This window comes from Triticum dicoccoides, chromosome 4B (genome assembly GCF_002162155.2).
Source record: "Triticum dicoccoides isolate Atlit2015 ecotype Zavitan chromosome 4B, WEW_v2.0, whole genome shotgun sequence".
NCBI lineage: Eukaryota > Viridiplantae > Streptophyta > Magnoliopsida > Poales > Poaceae > Triticum > Triticum dicoccoides.
This window is the reverse complement of record NC_041387.1, coordinates 546,027,931-546,049,078: the sequence shown is the minus strand read 5'-3', so window position 1 is coordinate 546,049,078 and position 21,148 is coordinate 546,027,931. Positions and strand designations below refer to the sequence as shown.

General features: G+C 46.0%; 2 protein-coding genes and 1 long non-coding RNA gene across 9 annotated transcripts; 1 reads left to right on the top strand and 2 right to left on the bottom strand.

Annotated features, from left to right (window-relative positions):
- Positions 1 to 228: 228 nt before the first annotated feature.
- LOC119293860 (cytochrome b561 and DOMON domain-containing protein At5g47530-like) lies at positions 229 to 1,030 on the bottom strand. Its single transcript, XM_037572203.1, has one exon. The coding sequence runs from the start codon at positions 930 to 932 to the stop codon at positions 369 to 371; it is 564 nt and encodes a 187-aa protein (XP_037428100.1). The 5' UTR covers positions 933 to 1,030; the 3' UTR covers positions 229 to 368.
- Positions 1,031 to 1,458: 428 nt separating this feature from the next.
- On the top strand, positions 1,459 to 10,573 carry LOC119291386. 7 transcript variants are annotated; one of them, XR_005142381.1, is made up of 9 exons: positions 1,459 to 1,857; positions 2,014 to 2,088; positions 2,317 to 2,389; positions 2,603 to 2,695; positions 4,420 to 4,645; positions 5,487 to 5,604; positions 5,953 to 6,066; positions 6,751 to 6,934; positions 7,031 to 7,265. It is a non-coding gene; the product is annotated as an uncharacterized LOC119291386 (long non-coding RNA). The 7 variants fall into 7 exon arrangements; XR_005142380.1 differs by having other exon boundaries at positions 6,199 to 6,934; XR_005142384.1 differs by lacking the exons at positions 5,487 to 5,604; positions 5,953 to 6,066; positions 6,751 to 6,934; positions 7,031 to 7,265 and adding exons at positions 9,406 to 9,519; positions 10,205 to 10,387; positions 10,485 to 10,573.
- An 8,311-nt stretch (positions 10,574 to 18,884) lies between these two features.
- On the bottom strand, positions 18,885 to 19,625 carry LOC119293859 (cytochrome b561 and DOMON domain-containing protein At5g48750-like). Its single transcript, XM_037572202.1, has one exon. It carries the CDS (start codon positions 19,573 to 19,575, stop codon positions 19,003 to 19,005), a length of 573 nt encoding a protein of 190 aa, XP_037428099.1. The 5' UTR covers positions 19,576 to 19,625; the 3' UTR covers positions 18,885 to 19,002.
- Positions 19,626 to 21,148: the final 1,523 nt, after the last annotated feature.

The following is a 21,148-nucleotide window of genomic DNA, read 5'->3' as shown; positions in this document are numbered from 1 at the left end:
TCAGCCGTCAATATTTATAATTAACGTAAAATCGACGAATCTAAAAAGATGGTGTATGAAGAACTATGAAAGCTAATCTCAGCTGTCAATCTTTATAATTAACATAAAATCACAGATCTAAACAGATGACGTATGGAGAAGTTCAAAAAAAATCAATGAAAGCATCCGTCCTTTATTACATATGGATATAGATATAGATATAGATATACGAAGTGCAATAGCAGGAATCATAAGAAATATATCGTGTCGATGCAAAAAAAAAGAAATATATCGTGTGATTTATTTATATACATGATGACGATGACACTAACAAATAATTACATATGGTGACTGTGCGCTGTGACCTCGGCCTCGGCGCCGAGGGTGCTCTAGCCGGAGAGAAAGTCCAGCCTCATAAGGCTCTGCAAGTTGGGCCCGGATGTCGGGTGCGGCAATATGGCCCCGCCGCTGAGCGGCCCCGCCTGCCACACCGTGTTCTGCTGCGTGGAGTTCCCCGGCAGCGCCACCGTCGTGTAGATCGTGTACGCGCCGGCCGCGTACTCCGCGGTGGGCGGCACCGGCACGTCGAACTGGAGGGTGGTGTTGTCCAGGGCCGGGGCCGTGCTCTTCAGGACGGTCATGAGCACCGACACGCCGCTGGCGTTCTGGGAGGCGACGAACACGTTGCTGCCGGGCATGCCGGCGCCGCTGGGGTTTATGCCCCAGGCGACCCACCCGGCGCTGCCCGACGTCGCGCGGAACGCGAGCTCCGCGGTGCCGTTCGCCGCGTGGTACGTCCAGTACAAGCTGGCCCCGAGCACGGGCAGGGTGTTGCACCGCTCGAAGGACCTGCCCGCCGGGAACGTCGCGTTCTCGCAGCCCTTCTGCTGGGCCGTCGCGCCGGCCGCGGACAGCAGCACGGCGGCGGCTACGATTAGGAGGAGTCGCACCATGGTATGGTAGTAGAGCGCACGCCCTACGGGGAGTCTTGCTCGTGCCGGAGTTGCTTGGCTTCGGCAGTTCGGCTCAGCTCGAGCTGGCCGGAGTTGCAAGCGCGGCGTGTGGTGGAGTCGTGAAGGTAGAGAGAAGAATATTTGTAGTGTGCGGCGAGGTGAAAACTGGGATGTTGGAGTAGGTTCGTGTACGGGCGGAAAGCTTCAGAGTTGACGGCCAGTTATCCCTTTTGCTAAGCATCCCATTTTGACCAGCTCAAAAACACGTCCCGTTTTGACATTTCGCCGGATGGGTGGTGTGACCACGTATCTAAACTCGTCGCGTTTCGGGTTTTATTTTCGTCCCATCATTTTCGTCCGGTTCTTTTTCGTCCTCCTTCCCACCTTGGTTTTTTTTTCCGTAGGTTTTTTTCGCACCACCCCTCCCGCTAAGAAAAACCCGTACGACACCCCCTCTCCTCTCGATCCTGTAAAGCGAGCGAGCGAGCGACCCACGATTCCCTCACCCTGGCTAGGGTTCCTAGCCCCTCCTCCTCCACCGCCCCTCCTACGCCGCCACCGTCGCCGAGCGCTTCCTGACCTCGCTGGGAGCAGACAGCAGGACCCCACCGCCGTGCCTCCCTCTCTCCTTTCTCCTCTTTCCTCTCTCTCTCTCTCTCTCTCTCTCTCTCTCTCTCTCTCTCTCGTCTCTGAACTACGTGTCGTTCCTCTCTGCAGGTGCCTTCATGGCCGCGTCATGGATCTCCCCGCCGTGGGCTGCTTGCTCCTCCTCGGACGGCCTGCCTCGCCCACGTCCAGGTCTAACTCGTGGGACGATGACGATGCTGCCACCATCGCGAATCTCTACGGCAGGCTATGACCGTGGCCGTGGCGCGAGGAGCGACGAGCTCCGCAAGGGCATGCCCTGGAGCGAGGAGGAGCACAGGTTGTAATCTCTGACGACCTGTTCTCTGATTCTCATGCCCCTCCCGATTTTGACATAAAGATTCCTGCTAGAGTAGCAGGATGGTGCTACACTGATCCTTAAGACCACAAATTTATGCAATTTCCTTTTTTTTATCATGTGGATGTCAACAAAAAGGGACCCGTGTTATATTGTCATGCGCCAGATTCAACTGTTTGCATCGAAGTTGTTTGGATTCACCAGGAGGAAGCGGTCAGTCGTTTTTCGTCCACATCCAATGGACTACAATTTCAGATTAGTTTTTGTTTTTACAGCAATTCGAAACTGCAGAACACATGTTCATCTTCCCCCAACCTACACAGTCAATAGTAATAGTTTTTATGATGATACATGAGCCAGTACTATGGCTCAATTTGATATGCTATTTGGATAAATACACTTTTGTGGAATTGTGCGAACTTCTCTTCATGTTGTTTACAGGCAGCCAAAGTTACACATCCAGCCATGACGACTACATGTAATTGTTTGTACATAAGCCTCAGCTCAAGATAAGGTTGATGGAAGTACTTTCTATATATGTTCTCCCCATTTAATATTTTTTTGATAAGTTCTATGGGATAGCTGGAGCAATGTTTGTTTTATTTATAATGTGTACATCTATGTATCATAACTTGTGGCTGCATGCCTATCAAGTATTTGATGCATTCACCTGAGATTAGTAATGATGTTAAGTCCTCCTAGATTAATCTCATATATACATTTGCAGGTTGTGCTTTACGATCCTAATGAGGGATTCGACAAGAAATATTTTCCAATCGGGAGAGGTTTCGTATCAGTTATATGAGAAGTGCAATATTTGGTACGTGTTTTTCTTGCTTATGTTTTCAGCCATTGTATCATCTAGCAATTAACCTCTTTTTCAAAAACTACCGCACTTTCATTGAAAAAAGAACAATTGTACTTGATGGACAACAATGGATGTAGGCTAGCAAAATAGACGTGATCTATTTTCGCCTTTTTAAAATATCTTCAGAATTGTACACTCACTCACCATATTACTCTTCTGATCTCCATAGAGGATTATGTTTGTGAGCATGTTAATTGCAGTCTTCTATTTATGAAGTAGCCATTCATTGGTCCATGTTTTGCTGATCGACTCAGACAAAGTATACAGTTTGCTTGAATTTATACTGTGATATGAAGCCAGGATAAGTTTTAATCAATGGCAATTAAAAGTTTTGTTTGAATTGCTGAAGATCTGAAGAATCCACTCACCCAGAGATCTTTTTAGTTGGTATGTATACATGTCTAATTTCTGAATGTTTGAGTATATTGGACAAGACCTATATAGGCTAACACTTGGTGTGTGCTTCCTACCGATGCTGACTGGGCAGATCTAATATTGTTTGCAACTGGTGTCTAAGTTAATATGCAGTCTTTCCAGTGATTTTGGATATGCATAGAGATTGCTTTAGTGAGCATGGACACATATTTCTTAGTTACTACCTTCCTGTGCTCGCAAACCTTACCCACCTCATTTCTTAATAGATTGATGAACATCAAGTTCCCAGCCTGGTCCTTTTCTCCGTTGAATAAATGGAGAACAAAAAGATGAAGTTTTTGTCTGCCAAATGGTCATTTGGCTACACCATTTATTCAGGTTATGAGCCTGCTGAAATGGATGTTAGCTACTGGTTAGGAAAGAATTAGTTCTTGGTCGTTTTCTGGCCTTGCGTAGTTCAACTGTTTCCACTGTTCCCTTTTGTTTTGGGGTGTTGGCCAGTCATTTCTTTGTCGTACTTTGGCGCTTTGGCCCTTCTGTTATTCTATGAAGTTTACATGCAGCTCTCCAGTATGGTTTCAGATTATCCTGGTTCCAGGTTAAGATTGTTTGTAGAGTAATCATACATCAATAGTGTATGTGCGGTCTGTATAAAATGGATAGGCGTAGGTTTTCTTAACCAACTTGCTGCACATTATTGGTTCCAGCTGAAATATATTTTTCCTGCATCTTACACCAAGGGAGATTCAGGGGGAAAAGTGAGGTGCATAACTATAACAACAAGTCAGGCAAGATACCGGTGGTGTAGGCTTCAACATTCAGTCGTTGTGGCCACAATGCACTTTTATTTCATAATATACCCTGCATGTTTTATATTTGAGAGGGAATTAGATTTAGCCTAGCCGTGCCATCCCAGATGCTAATAAATTGTGTAACTACCTAAGTTCCTTTTTGACTGCAGAAATAGCATCGACTGCAAAGATGGAGTATGTTTTACATGTTTTTTGTTGTTGAAAAAAGTATGCTTTTCATCTTAACCATACACTCGACAAAAAATGCTATTTTGCCAAAGAATTTCTTGTTAGCTGTGGTATTTAAGCTCAGAGTTACTAACTCAATGAGGTGTATTATAAATTTGGAGGTACTCATTTTTTTTCACATACAGAAATGTATTTGACACCTCTGAGCATCTACGGATCTTGCAATTGGTAGATAGCATTTGCCTTTTGAAAATTTTCTTTGAGACCATGTGAGTCCGAAGATAAATTGTTTAATAGTGAATGTTGTTATATTTATGCAAGTTGGATGCTATGGTGGTGATGTTGGTCGGGGGCTCCGATGCGGAGGCCCGCAAGGGGGAAACGGAAGGTGGCGGAGAAAGGAAGGTCATGGCCGGGAAGCAAGTTAGGCGCCACCGTATGGACAGGAAAGAGGGCGCTCGGAGGTACCTAGGAAATCGGGAGGGGCTGAGCAAGACGGCCAAGGGTGTCGCCAAGGTTTTCGGCGTCTAGCCGTCCACTCCTTGAGGTATATTCCTGTTTTTTTACATGAACCACCATCTCCAAATCTCCATGTCCACGCCCATAGTTTTGATCCATTTCACTATTTTGATCCATGGCCTCCATGTTGTTCATCTCCCAACTGCTGATGGGATGTGCCTTGATCTACCTCTCGACTAGAACCACAATTAGTCATTGGGTCAATCACAGAACCTATCAGCAGGACATTATTTCCTCTACCTGTACTTGATGTGTTAGTTGTAATGCAAATTAGGATCAACACTAATACAGTATTTATGTGATTAATTCTAGAATTTGTATACTGATTTTGCAGGATCATTTTGACAATATATTATTTCTATTTAACTCTTTAATGTCTTGGTGTACATCTTTGTTTTCATTCTCTATAGTGGGCAACAATATGCTCTATGTGCATAAACACTTATAAATTTGAGTTGGTACGTTGTGTTTCAGTGTACTATATAATCTCATTTGCTCTTTTGATAGATTTCACATTTTGTCGACTTGTACTTTATCTGTTATTGTTTTCAGCCCATTAGAACAAAGGGTTTATGCTGGTCCCATGTAACTGCATTCTTATCTGATCATTCAATTGTCTTTTTTCCCTATTTTTTGTATATTGGGTGATGCACTTTGTGTAGAACTAAAGATTAAGAGGAAGAGAAACATTAGGCGCAGGTCAACAAGTTTCGTTATGGATCTGATCATGCAATTGTCCTTTTTCCCCCTGTTTTGCTATAGATTGATAGATGAGCTTTTTATAGAACTGAAGATTAAGAGGAAGAGAAACATTGGACACTTCAGAAAGTTTCGTTATGGAGGCAAAACTAATTTGTTGGTTCATATAGGAGATTGGATGACTATTGTAATATGAGTGTTGACAAGCTGAAGAAGATGGCCGGTGCCCTGTGTCGGAGGCAAGGGCAGCGTGCACATGTGCTTTCTATGGTACCCTGTCATCCATAGGTAGTGTCATTGGTTTTTCTGCAAGCAGTAGCATTTCCCGCTTTCAACACATTATGTGTTCTACATGTATTCATTTTACCTGTGTAAATAGTTTGTCTCAGACCCGAAATATTTCCTCATAATCAGTAATTTGTGGGCCTTGTAAACCATTGCTTATACCCTGTGTAGAAATGCCAAATTTGAAGCGTGCAAGCTATGCATACTGATTATCATCCAAGCATGCTATTGTCACATTTTGAAATAGATCTTTCAGTGAATGCCATTTAGTGTATGCATATCAGCTTAGAGTACAGAAATATGAAACCTTTGTCTGCTTGTTATACTTAGTTTTCCTTCCACTGATGATAGGAAAAAGAAGGAAGTGCATAATACTACGATCACTGATGATAAGAGACTTCAAAGCACTTTGAAAAGAGTAGGAGACAACACCATTCCTGGTATTGAAGAGGCAACATTTACAAGGTTAATGTAGTTATCCAATTTCAGAACCCGGCAGATGAAATGTTGACATGCTGAACAATTACTAATGCAAAGCAAAACTAAGGATCCACTCACAAATTTCTTGTAAAAATGGCATTTCTTGATTTCTTGCAGTGCAAGCTTCAGCTCACACGCTAACCTCCCAAACGACCACTTCTCCGTCAGTCGACGTGAAGACATGGGCCGCGCCAGTGTGGTGCAAGTCCTCCAGTTTACCTGGCGGCGCGACACTAAGTGCCCTCATGGCAGAACTTAGGATGCACGACGATCATGGGATATAAGAAGAAATAGTGGATTTGACTGTCATCAGGGATGGGACCTCAAGCTCGTAGGCATAAAAAATTCTTTGTAGTATAACACCCAAGTGATTAACCTGTCATAATCAAGCTTAGAAAAGAGAGCACTACCCAGTAGTTGGTTATGCAGCAGGAGATGATATGACTTCAGTTCTTCTTCACATCACATAAACATAAAAATTTCTTTCTTTAACCAGTAAGGATTATTAATTGTTGCCAATGACTTTTATCTCCCTATACATCACCTATCACTATATTATGATGATTTGAGACATAATGGGGTACATATATTCTTATGATTCATCTAGCAGTGTGTGATTTCTTGACATTTTCCCAGCAATTTCACTTCGGTTTTCTTCTTTGCTTTTAGGTATTTGTGTTATTATCAGAACTACATATGACAGAATATAATTTGGCATTTTCAATGCTAGCACATGGAGCGGCAAGAGGGAGGAGAGGACCTATGGTGGCCAGGTAACTCGAGGATGGAGGGGAATTGGTGTAGAATAAGCCTGCACTCTTCAAGAAAATACATAGGATAATTATGAAACAAGGTATTGAAAAAATGAGAAAATATAGGTGACAAATACTTGAGGGGCTGTAACTGCAAGACTAAAATTAACGGAAAGGTAACCCTTTTTCTTTTTTAGATGAACAAACAGCTAAGCCAGTTGAGGAGCGATCTCCAGCAGCTCCCCGGTCGCCAGTGGTCTCAAAGATTGTCTGCTGAAAGATGAACAAGTGATCATGTTCTAGCATTGTTGAAAGCAGTAGTGAATGTTGATGTATGTACATTTTTCGTTCAGTGTATTGGAAGTGCAAATTTGTATATACTTTAATGACATTATTTACTGGATTTTAACATATCTGATATATTGGATTTTATCTTGTGTTCTAATGGTGCTTCAAATATTTTTACAAAAGAAATAAGAAAATACTAGAAACAAAATATTTAGCGTACTATATGCACGTCTAGCATACTAACCAAGGTGTAGCATGTCGGCATGTGTTTGTATATCTGATGGAGTTTGGTCATGGGGAGGTGCGACTTGCGGCGAGATCTATGGCCGGTGAGGGAGGCCTCTCAGGGGCAGCAACCTACATTGGACGAGGGCATGTGTGAGTGTCTTTGATGCAGTGCAGGAGACGTCTCGCGGACGGAGGGGATTGTGAAAAGTGGTGGATCGCAACTGCTTGGATGTACTAGATCTAACGACTGGTATGCATGCTTGAACAATAGTACTTATGTTACGTGAGTAATGTATTCCCTCCGTCCCAAAATTCTTGTCTTAGATTTGTCTAGACAAATTTAAGACAAGAATTTTGGGACAGAGGGAGTACGATAAAGTGAAACATGCTGGACATGGCACCGTGGCAGAGCTGGCGGAGACATGTAAGTGGTGATGCTGAAGCTGGCGGCGGAAGTGATGGCCAAACAGGGTTGCTTAGCACTAGCGAGGAGGCTCATGGGTTCCGAGGACCAATGAAATATTGCAGCAACAACGTATTGGGTTCCATTTTCTGGCGGAGAAGAACTAATGAACGACATGTGCGCGATTTGTTTGTTCATTCATTTGATCGATCCTTATTCCACTAAACTCAGATTCATTTACTTTTGTACAGTTTGGTGGATCAAGAAATTTAGTGATATTAATTGCAATGAGGAATATCATATATCCATAAACATCGGAATTTTTGTCCCGTAGAACATGATCATGATGAACTAGGAAGACTTTTAAAATGCATGTGGCAACGCACGGGCATTCTACGTCTCCAAATCTCCATGTCCACGCCCATAGTTTTGATCCATTTCACTATTTTGATCCATGGCCTCCATGCTGTTCATCTCCCAACTGCTGATGGGATGTGCCTTGATCTACCTCTCGACTAGAACCACAATTAGTCATTGGGTCAATCACAGAACCTATCAGCAGGACATTATTTCCTCTACCTGTCCTTGACGTGTTAGTTGTAATGCAAATTAGGATCAACACTAATACAGTATCTATGTGATTAATTCTAGAATTTGTATACTGCTTTTGCAGGATCATTTTGACAGTATATTTTAACTCTTTAATGTCTTGGTGTACATCTTTGTTTTCATTCTCTATATGCTCTATGTGCATAAACACTCATAAATTTGAGTTGGTACGTTGTGTTTCAGTGTACTATATAATCTCATTTGCTCTTTTGATAGATTTCACATTTTGGTCGACTTGTACTTTATCTGTTATTGTTTTCAGCCCATTAGAACAAAGGATTTATGCTGGTCCCATGTAACTGCATTCTTATCTGATCATTCAATTGTCTTTTTTCCCTATTTTTTGTATATTGGGCGATGCACTTTGTATAGAACTAAAGATTAAGAGGAAGAGAAACATTAGGCGCAGGTCAACAAGTTTCGTTATGGATCTGATCATGCAATTGTCCTTTTTCCCCCTGTTTTGCTGTAGATTGATAGATGAGCTTTTTATAGAACTGAAGATTAAGAGGAAGAGAAACATTAGACACTTCAGAAAGTTTCGTTATGGAGGCAAAACTAATTTGTTGGTTCATATAGGAGATTGGATGACTATTGTAATATGAGTGTTGACAAGCTGAAGAAGATGGCCGGTGCCCTGTGCCGGAGGCAAGGGCAGCGTGCACATGTGCTTTCTATGGTACCCTGTCATCCATAGGTAGTGTCATTGGTTTTGCTACAAGCAGTAGCATTTCCGGCTTTCAACACATTATATGTTCTACATGTATTCATTTACCTGTGTAAATAGTTTGTCTCAGACCTGAAATATTTCCTCATAATCAGTAATTTGTGGGCCTTGTGAACCATTGCTTATACCCTGTATAGAAATGACAAATTTGAAGCGTGCTAGCTATGCATACTGATTATCATCCAAGCATGCTGTTGTCACATTTTGAAATTGATCTTTCAGTGAATGCCATTTAGTGTACGCATATCAGCTTAGAGTACAGAAATATGAAACCTTTGTCTGCTTGTTATACTTAGTTTTCCTTCCACTGATGATAGGAAAAAGAAGGAAGTGCACAAGACTACGATCACTGATGTTAAGAGACTTCAAAGCACTTCGAAAAGAGTAGGAGACAACACCATTCCTGGTATTGAAGAGGCAACATTTACAAGGTTGATGTAGTTATTCAATTTCAGAACCCGGCAGATGAAATGTTGACATGCTGAACAATTACTAATGCAAAGCAAAACTAAGGATCCACTCACAAATTTCTTGTAAAAATGGCATTTCTTGATTTCTTGCAATGCAAGCTTCACCTCACACGCTAACCTCCCAAACGACCACTTCTCCGTCAGTCGACATGAAGACATGGGCCGCGCTAGTGTGGTGCAAGTCCTCCAGTTTACCTGGCGGCGCGACACCAAGTGCCCTCATGGCAGAACTTAGGATGCACGACGACCATGGGATATAAGAAGAAATGAGTGGATTTGACTGTCATCAGGGATGGGACCTCAAGCTCGTAGGCATAAAAAATTCTTTGCAGTATAACACCCAAATGATTAACCTGTGATAATCAAGCTTAGAAAAGAGAGCACTACCTAGTAGTTGGTTATGCAGCAGGAGATGATATGACTTCAGTTCTTCTTCACATCACATAAACATAAAAATTTCTTTCTTTAACCAGTAAGGATTATTAATTATTGCCAATGACTTTTATCTCCCTATACATCACCTATCACTATATTATGATGATTTGAGACATAATGGGGTACATATATTCTTATGATTCATCTAGCAGTGTTTGATTTCTTGACATTTTCCCAGCAATTTCACTTTGGTTTTCTTCTTTGCTTTTAGGTATTTGTGTTATTATCAGAACTACATACGACACAATATAATTTGGCATTTTCAATGCTAGCACATGGAGCGGCAAGAGTGAGGAGAGGAGCTATGGTGGCCAGGAACTCGAGGATGGAGGGGAATTGGTGTAGAATAAGCCTGCGCTCTTCAAGAAAATACATAGGATAATTATGAAACAAGGTACTGAAAAAAACGAGAAAATATAGGTGACAAATACTTGAGGGGCTGTAACTGCAAGACTAAAATTAACGGAAAGGTAACCCTTTTTCTTTTTTAGATGAACAAACAGCTAAGCCAGTTGAGGAGCGATCTCCAGCAGCTCCCCGGTCGCCAGTGGTCTCAAATATTGTCTGCTGAAAGACGAACAAGTGATCATGTTCTAGCATTGTTGAAAGCAGTAGTGAATGTTGATGTATGTACATTTTTCGTTCTGTGTATTGGAAGTGCAAATTTGTATATACTTTAATGACATTATTTACTGGATTTTAACATATTTGATATATTGGATTTTATCTTGTGTTCTAATGGTGCTTCAAATATTTTTACAAAAGAAATAAGAAAATACTAGAAACAAAATATTTAGCGTACTATATGCACGTCTAGCATAGTAACCGAGGTGTAGCATGTCTGCATGTGTTTGTATATCTAATGGAGTTTGGTCATGGGGAGGTGCGACTTGCGGTGAGATCTATGGCCGGTGAGGGAGGCCTCTCAGGGGCAGCAACCTACATTGGACGAGGGCATGCGGGAGTGTCTTTGATGCAGTGCAGGAGACGTCTCGTGGAGGGAGGGGATTGTGAAAAGTGGTGGATCGCAACTGCTTGGATGTACTAGATCTAACGACTGGTATGCATGCTTGAACAAGATACATCCGTATCTAGGAAAATCTAAGACAAGAATTTTGGGACAGAGGGAGTACGATAAAGTGAAACATGGTGGACATGGCACCGTGGCAGAGCTGGCGGAGACATATAAGTGGTGATGTTGAAGCTGGCGGTGGAAGTGATGGCCAAACAGGGTTCCTTAGCACTAGCGAGGAGGCTCATGGGTTCCGAGGACCAATGAAATATTGCAGCAACAACGTATTGGGTTCCATTTTCTGGCGGAGAAGAACTAATGAACGACATGTGCGCGATTCGTTTGTTCATTCATTTGATCGATCCTTATTCCACTCAACTCAGATTCATTTACTTTTGTACAGTTTGGTGGATCGAGAAATTTAGTGATATTAATTGCAATGAGGAATATCATATATCCATAAACATCGGAATTTTTGTCCCGTAGAACATGATCATGATGAACTAGGAAGGCTTTTAAAATGCATGTGGCAACGGGCGGGCATTCTACGTCTCTAAAAGGATTTGCTAATAACAACAAATAATCAGTACCACCACTAACCCTTTACATGATGCAATGTCAGTATATGTTTCACATCACGTCGCATCCATTCTCTTAGTGTAGTCGGAGTGTTCATCATTTTTTGCAATTGGCCTGAAAGATATCGAACCTCTAATATGTGGTTGTAAGATGTGCTTTGGTTAAACATTCTATTTGCCCACCTTCAAGAGAAGTGTAAATGGCATTTGGTTTTTTTTTGAGAAATAAATGGCATTTGGTTATTCATGTATACCACCAGCAGGACTCATGGGATTTATGGATTGTCAATAGCCCTCGTCTGATTCCTTGATGTACTTATATCGCTTTCTTTTCGGTCTCCTTTTCATTCGAGCGGGGCGATGAGGGAAAGAACTGGTTGTGGTGAAAGTCAGTTTAGTGCATCAAGGATTGGAGGTTCTGAGATTTGCAAGAGGTGATGGAGGATGTTTAGTTACTTTGGCTCATGATATAGTACTGGAACATGAGTACAACCATAAGCTTATTCAAAATCTAAAGTTCCTGACTGCAGGAGACATGTACTCCCTCTGTTTCTAAATATAAGTCCTTTTAGAGATTCCACTATAGAGACTAGATTCGAATGTATATAGACGCCTTTTACAGTATATGTTCGCTCATTTTGCTCTGTATGTAGTCTATAGTGAAATATCAAAAAAGACTTATATTTAGGAACGGAGGGAGTATTTTGTAATCTTTTTATTTTTCTTCATTTTCGTTTTCTTCTACTTATTTTCAATTTGAACGAACGGAGGGAACAAATTGAAGTTGGGTAGCACTATACAGTTTTATAGCAGTAACATTCTGCGAGCTTCTTAAATTTGGTATCTATGAATAGTTGATTTGTTCGTTTTGATTTATATAGCCTTGTAGATGTTCACCTCTCTACCAGATTTCCATAATGGAATGTCGTCCAGTGTATTCGATGGGCAGCTCAGCTTGCACGTGAATTGGACGTGGCAAAGCTTATCTTGGAGCAGACTCAAAAACAGTGGCAGCTAAATTAAGAAGCTCGGAAATTGATAGATCAATCTATGGCCTATTGCTGAGGAGGTAAAGGAGTGCATGCGATCAAGGGAGGAGTTTCAGGGTGGCATGGGTGAGATGCTTGACTAATGGAGCTTCCCTTTGGCTAACTAAAGAGGATTGTGCGAATAAGTTATGTGAAACTTGGGCCAGGTACATATCAGATCGTATTCGTGATGTTTTTGGTCTCGGATCGTGCTGAAATGAATGAATAAAACAAAACCCATTCCAACTAAAAAACATGACTTTTGAGTCGTCAATAGGAGCATCTATAGCCGAATTTCGCAAATCCACGCACCCTAAAAGTCCACATAAGCACCCGGTCATTGTCCGGTTTGAGCCTCTGTTTGTCCGTTCATGCAACCATACTCCTCATTTTGTCCCTTGTATATCCGGTGACGTGCATGTGCTTGGTGGAGATGAAGAGAGAGAAAGAAAAGAAAGAAAAGGTAGTCCATGGTGGGCCACATCCTACGTGGCGGATCGACCATGCGCGTCTATGAGCCTCATATACTCTCCATATTTGGTGTCAATATGAGAGTCTGCGGATAGCCTGGACCGGGAATGATATAAGGGGTCGGGTCGGGTTACCATTTTCCTTCTCTCTCCTGTTTGGTCAACGATCGGGCGTGTCCGCAGATTTGAGGGGACCGGCTGTATGTGCTCTAAGATTATTGTGTTTGATAATATGATGTGTGTTAGCCGACTGTCGAAACAAAAAAGATGTGAGTTAGCTTAGACGACATTGTTCTCGGTAATATTAGCTCAGCGAGTAGTACCTCATTTTTTTTTCAAAAGCCCGTGGCGACGCACGGGCGTTTTACTAGTGAGAAATAAGATCTCACGTACGCCGGTTTCGTGGCAGGCAGTCAGGCAAACGAAACGATGTAGTGGTCCGCGAATTTCGCAGCCCGCTGTCGTAGTCACCATAAGAAATTCTTTGCAAAACACGAGCCGCATGTCCAAGAAAAATGGAGGGGGACGATCGAGAGGTGCATGCGTCGTCGCGACCGTTAGTGCACGCCGAAACAACCCATTCGTCCCAACTAGGGCTGGAAATTAAACTCCGTGAGCTAAACGAGTAGCTCGTGACTTTGACTCGACTCGATTTGAACTCGTGAACTAACGAGTCTAGTCGAGTTGTAGTCTGAGCTCGTTAACAAAATAAACTTAATGACTTAAGCTAACAAGTTAATCATTTAACTCATTAATATTAGTAAGAAGGGACATGAGATAAGCGAATATCTGATTCGGTTCCCGAGCTCATCTACACCTTATGGACAGTAATTTCAAAAAAAAATGCTAAAAATGTTCAAAATATTTAAAAAAATATGGTGAAAGATGCTTGAGTGTGTGATGTCCGTGCCAAGTTTCAGGTTATTCGGACATCTGAATAGCTCTCGGCAAAAAAAAAAAAGCAGATCTGAACAATGCAAAATACTAAACTTTTCTACAGACCCTAAATTTATCTTTTTTTGCCGAGAGCTCGTGAGATGTTCAAATGTGCTGAATTTTTGCATGGACATCACGAACTCAAGCATCTCTCACCCCCCAAAAAAATGGAATTTTTTGAATTTTTTTACTCCCTCCGTCCCATAATGTAAGACGTTTTTGCAAGCTATGTTAGGTTGTAAAAACATCTTATATTATGGGACGGAGTAGTACTATTTTTAGTGAATTTACCGTTTACTCTCAGGCTCATCTGAGCCCGGGTGCCAAAATGCCCCGTCCCTGTCGATTGCTATCATTTCTAGATTGCATCATGCACCCTTTTGATATGTATCGTTGATTGCTATGATTTGTCAAGAAAAATACATGGCCATGACTATTATTTTATAGATTATTGTATATCTTCTATCTTCATATATATAACAAGTTAAACGAGCCAACTCATGAGTTACATGAGTTGAGCCGAGTTAGAATTTGAACTGGTTATGTTAACGAGCCGAGTCAAGCTAGCTCGTTAGCTTGACGAGCTCTAGCGAGTCGAGTCGAGATCAACTCAGCTCGAATTCCAGCACTAGTCCCACTACAGCCACCTTCGCCAGACGTTATCTACTAGTCACCGAAGAAGATGACATAGAACTCTTGGAGGAGATCCTCACAACTAAACCGTAAGCGAGCAGTACCCTATTATGACTTGAATCCAAGCCCATCTTCTTGCGAGAGGTACTCATGACTCATTGCTCTAAGCAACCTAATTCCCTTTCGCGGGCCTAGGCATCACCCGTTGATCAACGTGTGAAACCAACTGCTAAGAGCATTGGTCCACTCATGAGCAGCTCATGGCACGGCCTACTATCATTGATCATCAGCTTGTGCCACTGTATGCTCGGATGGTGCCCACTGTTGAAGCGACTACCGATCAACAGGTCGATGCAACGACACCGCCTATCATGGTGGGAACTCACAACAAGAGTATTGGTCATAGTGCGACAAAGCCGACGGCCAAGCACAAATAGGGCCATAAATATCACACAGGTCCACAACAACATAGAGATTATCTACAATAACAGTTAGATGCTCGATCCAACAGAACTGCTCAAATAGCAGATCAATGTAGAAGCTCTCACATGTTCGAAGTACGCCAAATATTTGCCCGCTACAATATAGTACGATTGTGCATGTCTCTACATGTGTGTACAACCAATTTTTTTCTTAAAGAGAACGTCAAGAAGAAAGGTAAAATTTGCAAGAGGTTACAAAAGTTTTAGCATGAAGATACAGGTCTTGTGGTGTACTACGAGTCACATTCCCTTACTAAACCAAGTATTACCGCTATGCACTTTAAGGAGTTGCCTCTTCTAATAACTTTAATAAAATCAATGTGTCTCTTGTGTGATGCTTCACATAGTGAGTACTTCAAAACTCAATCAACTTTTCTCTAAAAGGTTGTAAATGATAAACGATAACTCTTTTGTTTTTCTATCAGGAAATCGGCATATCAAAAAGCAAAGAGGGAGAGGATGGGTTTCTTAGACCCACAATAAATTGGGTGTAAGTAATCGATGTGATAGGGTTGGTATCTTCAACTATGTCGTGAAGGCGCTCGTCACCTACAATTGGCAAAATTCATTCTACTTCCATACTGCAAGAAGTAAGTTAATCACACAACCATATCAAGTTGATTGTATTTGACTAACATAGCTTGTAAGAGCATCTCCAGCCGCGCCCCCAAGAAGGCCCCCCAGGCGACTTTTTGGCCGCCGACGATAAAAAATCAGCCCAGTCGCGCCCCCAAGGGCCCAGTTTTCGCCGGCTCGGGCCGAAATTGGCGCCGACGGAACCAACCCGAACCCGGCGCACTGGGGGGGGGGGGGCGCTCGGGGGCGTCGGGTGAATCGTTTTTGGTGTGAAAAAGTCGCGGGCCAGCCGCGTCAGCGACACCGCCCGCCTCGTCTTCTCCCAACGTCTCGGTTTCCCACGGGGAATCAATGGCAAGGCTGTCGCCGGTCAACTTTGCCATTAATTCCTCATTGGCGGCGCATCACGGGGCGGCGCGCCGATGCCTCCCCTCCCTCGGACGCGTACACACGGACGCGGCACGGCTATATATGGCCTCGCTCGCCTCTGATGAGCGCTACCTCTCCCAAGCGCCGCCGCCGAGCTCCTCTCCCCCAACCCTCCCTCTCCCGTGAGCCGCCGCCCAGGCCCTCCATCTCCCTCCCCTTTTCTGATGGCCGAGCATTTCCCCGGAGACGAGGCGGCGGCCAACGGCTTCGGCCGCCGTTCGCTCCGCGAACAGGAGTCGTGGCTCCTGTTCCAGGCGAACATCCCGGCGCCGCCGGACATGCGCGCCGGGCCGATGGGCTGGAGGCTCAGCAACGGGGGAGTGCCCATTCCCCCATTGCCCGATGCCGTGGCCAAACCCTCCTACTTCGCCGACGAGGTCGAGATCGTGCGCGCCTCCCTCACCGACGCCGAGCTCTCCCTCCCCCGGTACGCCGCTGACAACCACGCGGCTTGGCGGCGTACTTCGAGCACCACCAGCAGCAGCGGCTGTCGTCCACCAACGGTGCGCCGGTGGTCGGCGGCCTGAAGAACAGCGAGGGGCGCCACCTGTGGTGGGGCGCCCCGGCCGCACACTTGAGGACGTGCTAACGCACTTCGAGGGCGGAAACAACCTGCCGTTGGCGTACCCCCCCGGCGAGGGTCGCCGCCCCGACGCACCGCCGACGCGATGGGCAATGGGCGCCAAGGAGGTTTAGCTTCTCCTCCTCTTCTTCCTCGTCGTGCTCTTCCTACCAATCCTCCGGCACTCCGACGCTGCTCAGCGTCAAGGCCAAGCCCGCGGCGGAGACGTCGCTCGGCCGGCGCACTCGCAGCGCCGGCATCGTCATCAGCGAGGGCGGTCGGCGCGCCTCCTCGTCGGCTCCTCCTCCGCGCTTCCTCAAGCCGAAGACGGAGCCGGGGCTCGCGTCGGTGAAGACGGAATCGGAGCTGGCGCCGGTGAAAACGGAGCCGGTTCTGGCACCGGTGAAGAAGGAGCACGGCGAGGTCGAGCTCGACAACGACGCGGCCCTTGAATGGGCATGCCAGGACTCCCTGAAGATGGCGAGGGAGCGCCAGTGCGCCGCCCTGCGGCGCTTCGCGCAGCGCCGCCGAGGCCGCGATGAAGGAGGAGTCGTCATCATCGACGACAGCGACGACGACGACGACGCGCCGCCGCCGCCACCAGCCGGGGAGGGGTCCAGCAGGGGCGCCCGAGTCAAGGAGGAGAAGGCAGACGATGGTGGCGACGACGACGACTACTCGGCGTTCAGCCAGTTTTTTTAGATTAGTTTATATATTTGCTATGTATGTAATGAGATGGCGACTACTCGACTAAATCCGCGAATATATGCCCAAGTTTGCCAAAATTTGTCGTGTTTTAGCCGAACTTTGCCTAAATTTGATATACAAAATTTTTTAACGCGCCTGGGGGCGGCGGCTGGGGACCAACTCGCCCCAGGCCCATTTTTTGCGCCGGGTCACCCCCGGCGGCGATTTTAGGTGCCCCCTGGGGGGCCAACGGCTGGAGATGCTCTAAGTTCGTGGGTTTCTTATTTGTAGGGGCCATTGGATTTTGACTAGTGGTTGGGGCGCCACCCTGTGGCACCGCTTAGAGGAAGTTATGTGCACATTTTCATTTAAAAAATAGATGGAGTCCTTGTCTCCATCTAGAAAACATTAAAAAAAATCTCACCTCCATCTCAAAAAGAAGTAAAAAAGAAAAGAAAATCATCAATGCAGCCTACCAGTGAGCGCCACTTTGTGTAGCCCTTCATTTAAAAAAATGTGTGGGGTCATCACCTCCATCTAAAAAGGAAAAACACTTAAAAAAATCCTCACCTCCATCTAAAAATAATATTCCAAAAGCTTATTCACGCGGTTAACCAGATTGCGCTACGTGGCATGACTGGTTGGTCGTCCTTCACGCGACGCTTAATGGGTTTAATTGCCACCGCAGAAACGACTTGAGAGGCACATGGGGCAAACCTCTGGAGCACATGTTCAGTATAGACAAGTGGATCAAGGCAGTGGATTGTGAATCCACCATACACGGGTTCAATTGTCGTCGATCGCCCATGATATTATTGCAAATTACAAAAATGCAATTTTTTATATCCACCATCTGCTAGACCAAGAGCCTCCTCAATGGCTCAAAGTGTAGAGTTGCCTGCTAAGAGAAGAAAATAGCCATGTCCTCAAGTGCTCAAGTTCCTGCTTCTGATAGTGATCTTCCACGGTCCTCTGCTCAGGACATAAGGGTCATGATGATTTGGCCTCATCCTCTCCTTCCTCCCGCTTAACACCGGTGATCTATTCAGGGTTTCTAACTTATAATCACAACTAAACACGAGGGTTGCGCCCGTTGCGAGCGTGGGTTTTCATAACCCCGTTGCGCAAAAATATGGGATGCAAATAGAGCTCTTGCACACTGTTGTTAATTTATGGACAAAATCTATGTATGTAGACACGTGATCCGTACGCCTCAATCAGAAAAGATGTGATAAGATACCGAAATCGTTTTTTTCAGAATTTTATATCCTAAAGTAAACGAATACTTGCTCCTATGATAGTCATGTGTTCAAGTTGCTAAAGAAATACATTTTTTTATGTATATGCACCAAAAGAAATAAAAAACAGATTATATCTTAGGGATTAACTTGTTCTTAGCATATGATACGACTATATCTTTACACAAAATTCTAGTGTCCTCAACCACCACAAGGGACCAATCTTTATGGATTTTGTGTTCTGAATTTAGGGACTAATTGCAGGAACACGAGAAATATGCCGTGCGATTTATTTATACATGATCATGACACTGACAATATTTGCGTATACAAACATACGCGTCGCCGCAGCGTGGCCTGGAGGCCTCGGCAGGCGCTCTAGCCGGACAGGAAGTCCTGCCTCTTAACGCTCTGCAAGTTCGGCCTGGACATCAAGTGCGCCATTATGGCCCCGCCGCTGAGCGGGCCGGCCTGCCACACAGTGTTCTGCTGCGTGGAGTTCCCCGGCAGCGCCACCGTCACGTAGATCGTGTACGCGCCGGCCGCGTACTCGGCGGTGGGCGGCACCGGCACGGCGAACGAGAGGGTGGTGTTGTCCAGCGTGGGGGACGTGGTCTTCAGGATGGTGGTGAGGACGGACACGGCGCCGCTGCCGCCCAGCGAGGCGACGAAGACGTTGCTGCCAGCCATGCCGCCGCTGGCGCTGGGGTTGATGCCCCAGGCGACCCAGCCGGTGGCGTTGGACTGCGCGCGGAACGCGATCTCCGCGGTGCCGTTCGCGGCGTGGTACGTCCAGTATAGGCTGGCCTCGAGCACGGGCAGGGTGTGGCACCGCTCGAACGACCGGCCCGCCTGGAACGTCGCGTTCTGGCAGCCGTGCTGCTGGGCCGTCGCGCCGGCGGCGAGCAGCAGCATGGTGGTGGCTACGAGTACGAGGAGGAGCCGCGCCATGGAGCCTTGCTCGTGCTGCGACGTTGCTTCGTTTCGGCTCTCCGAGCTGGCCGGAGGAGCAACGTGTGGTGGCAGCAAGCGTGAAGGTGGAGAGGGGCTATTTATAATACGGCCGGCGACGTGAAAGTTGCGATGCTGGAGGTACGTGCACGGGTGGATGAAAAGCTCCAGAGTTGACGACGGGTTATCTCTTGCGATTTCAGACCCCTCGGTAGCATCGCAAGCATAACTTCCTCCGCCGTGCCGGTCCTACTTTCCATTTCATCAGAGGACAGAGGGTAATTTTTGGCTACTCTGTGCGTTTTTTTTTTTGAGCAAAAGAGGGTTTCCCCTTCAATTTTCATTAGAGAAACCAGCAAGCATCCGACAGGTTACAGTTCATAAACCGATCTTATTACAGCCCAGAGATAGATCAAAGCAAAGACAAACAAAGAAATAAAAACAGGGTAGCTGAGGGAGTCCTGTATTAGGGGGTCCTCGAACAGCCGGACTATGTACTTGTGCCGGACTGTTGGACTATGAAGATACAAGATTGAAGACTGCGAACGGTGGTAGAGGTTGGAATTGGCGTGGGCCTGATGGTGGGCCTACGGGTGTCCTTGGCAAGGGCCTCGCCGTAGCCCCGGCAAGGGTCTTGCCGTGGGGCCCGCTGTTATCCCCGGCAAGGCTCTTGCCGGGGGCCTTGTGGTCCCCCTTGTCTGGGATCCCGCCAAGGGTCGTCATCTTCAATAGTGTGTATCTGATATTGAATGTCTTCACAAAGATCTGCATGCCATCACGGGGATGTCTCCCGAATCCTTGCCCCATGGGGGCAGTGAACTCAAGGGTGATTCGCTCCGTAGGGACGAAGCAGACTCCCCCGGCAAGATCCTTGCCGGATTCGCTCTTTGTGGTCTTGGTCTTGGCGTCGTTCTGCTTCTTTCGAGCTTCGGCCTTACCTTGGCTCACCTTCCTTGCCTTGCTCGGTGCGGTGGCGTCCGTGGCTCGGACTGCCCGTGCACGGTTATAGGGGTACAAAAAGTGTACCCCTCTTTTTGTACACCGACAGGAGCCCCCGGGCCTGGGCCACACGTAAGCGCAATCGCGTCGTTGGGCTAGGCCCAAAAACGGTGCGCGGGCAGGCGGGGTAGTTTTTACCGCGGTAAGTTTATTCGCGCACTGCGCTTCTCATGCCTCCCGTGCATGGCTCGGCGTGGGGAGACGTGTGTGACGTGGGCGGCATGCGTGGGGCTGAGCTCTGCGCGCATGCGTCACGTCGTGGTAAAAGGGGGCGGTTCGCGCCTTCCCCATAAACGGAGGGAGGCGTGGAGGCTCGGCCCATTCACTGAACGGGACCGGGGCGTGGTCTTTAGGGCGCCTCCCCCCACGATCACGGGGTGGGGAAAGGTCACCTCACCTGTCGCCTCGGTCCTACATGCCTACCACGTGGTTCTCACGTGTTCAGGGTGGCGAACGGCGGAGGCGGGGAACCTGGCCGTCGCGGGCCGGGGCAGCGAGTTGGTCCTAGTTCCCCGCGCCTTCCGCATCTTGATTGGCTGAGTGGGGTGGCCGAGCCCCCATCCCGGCTCTTTAT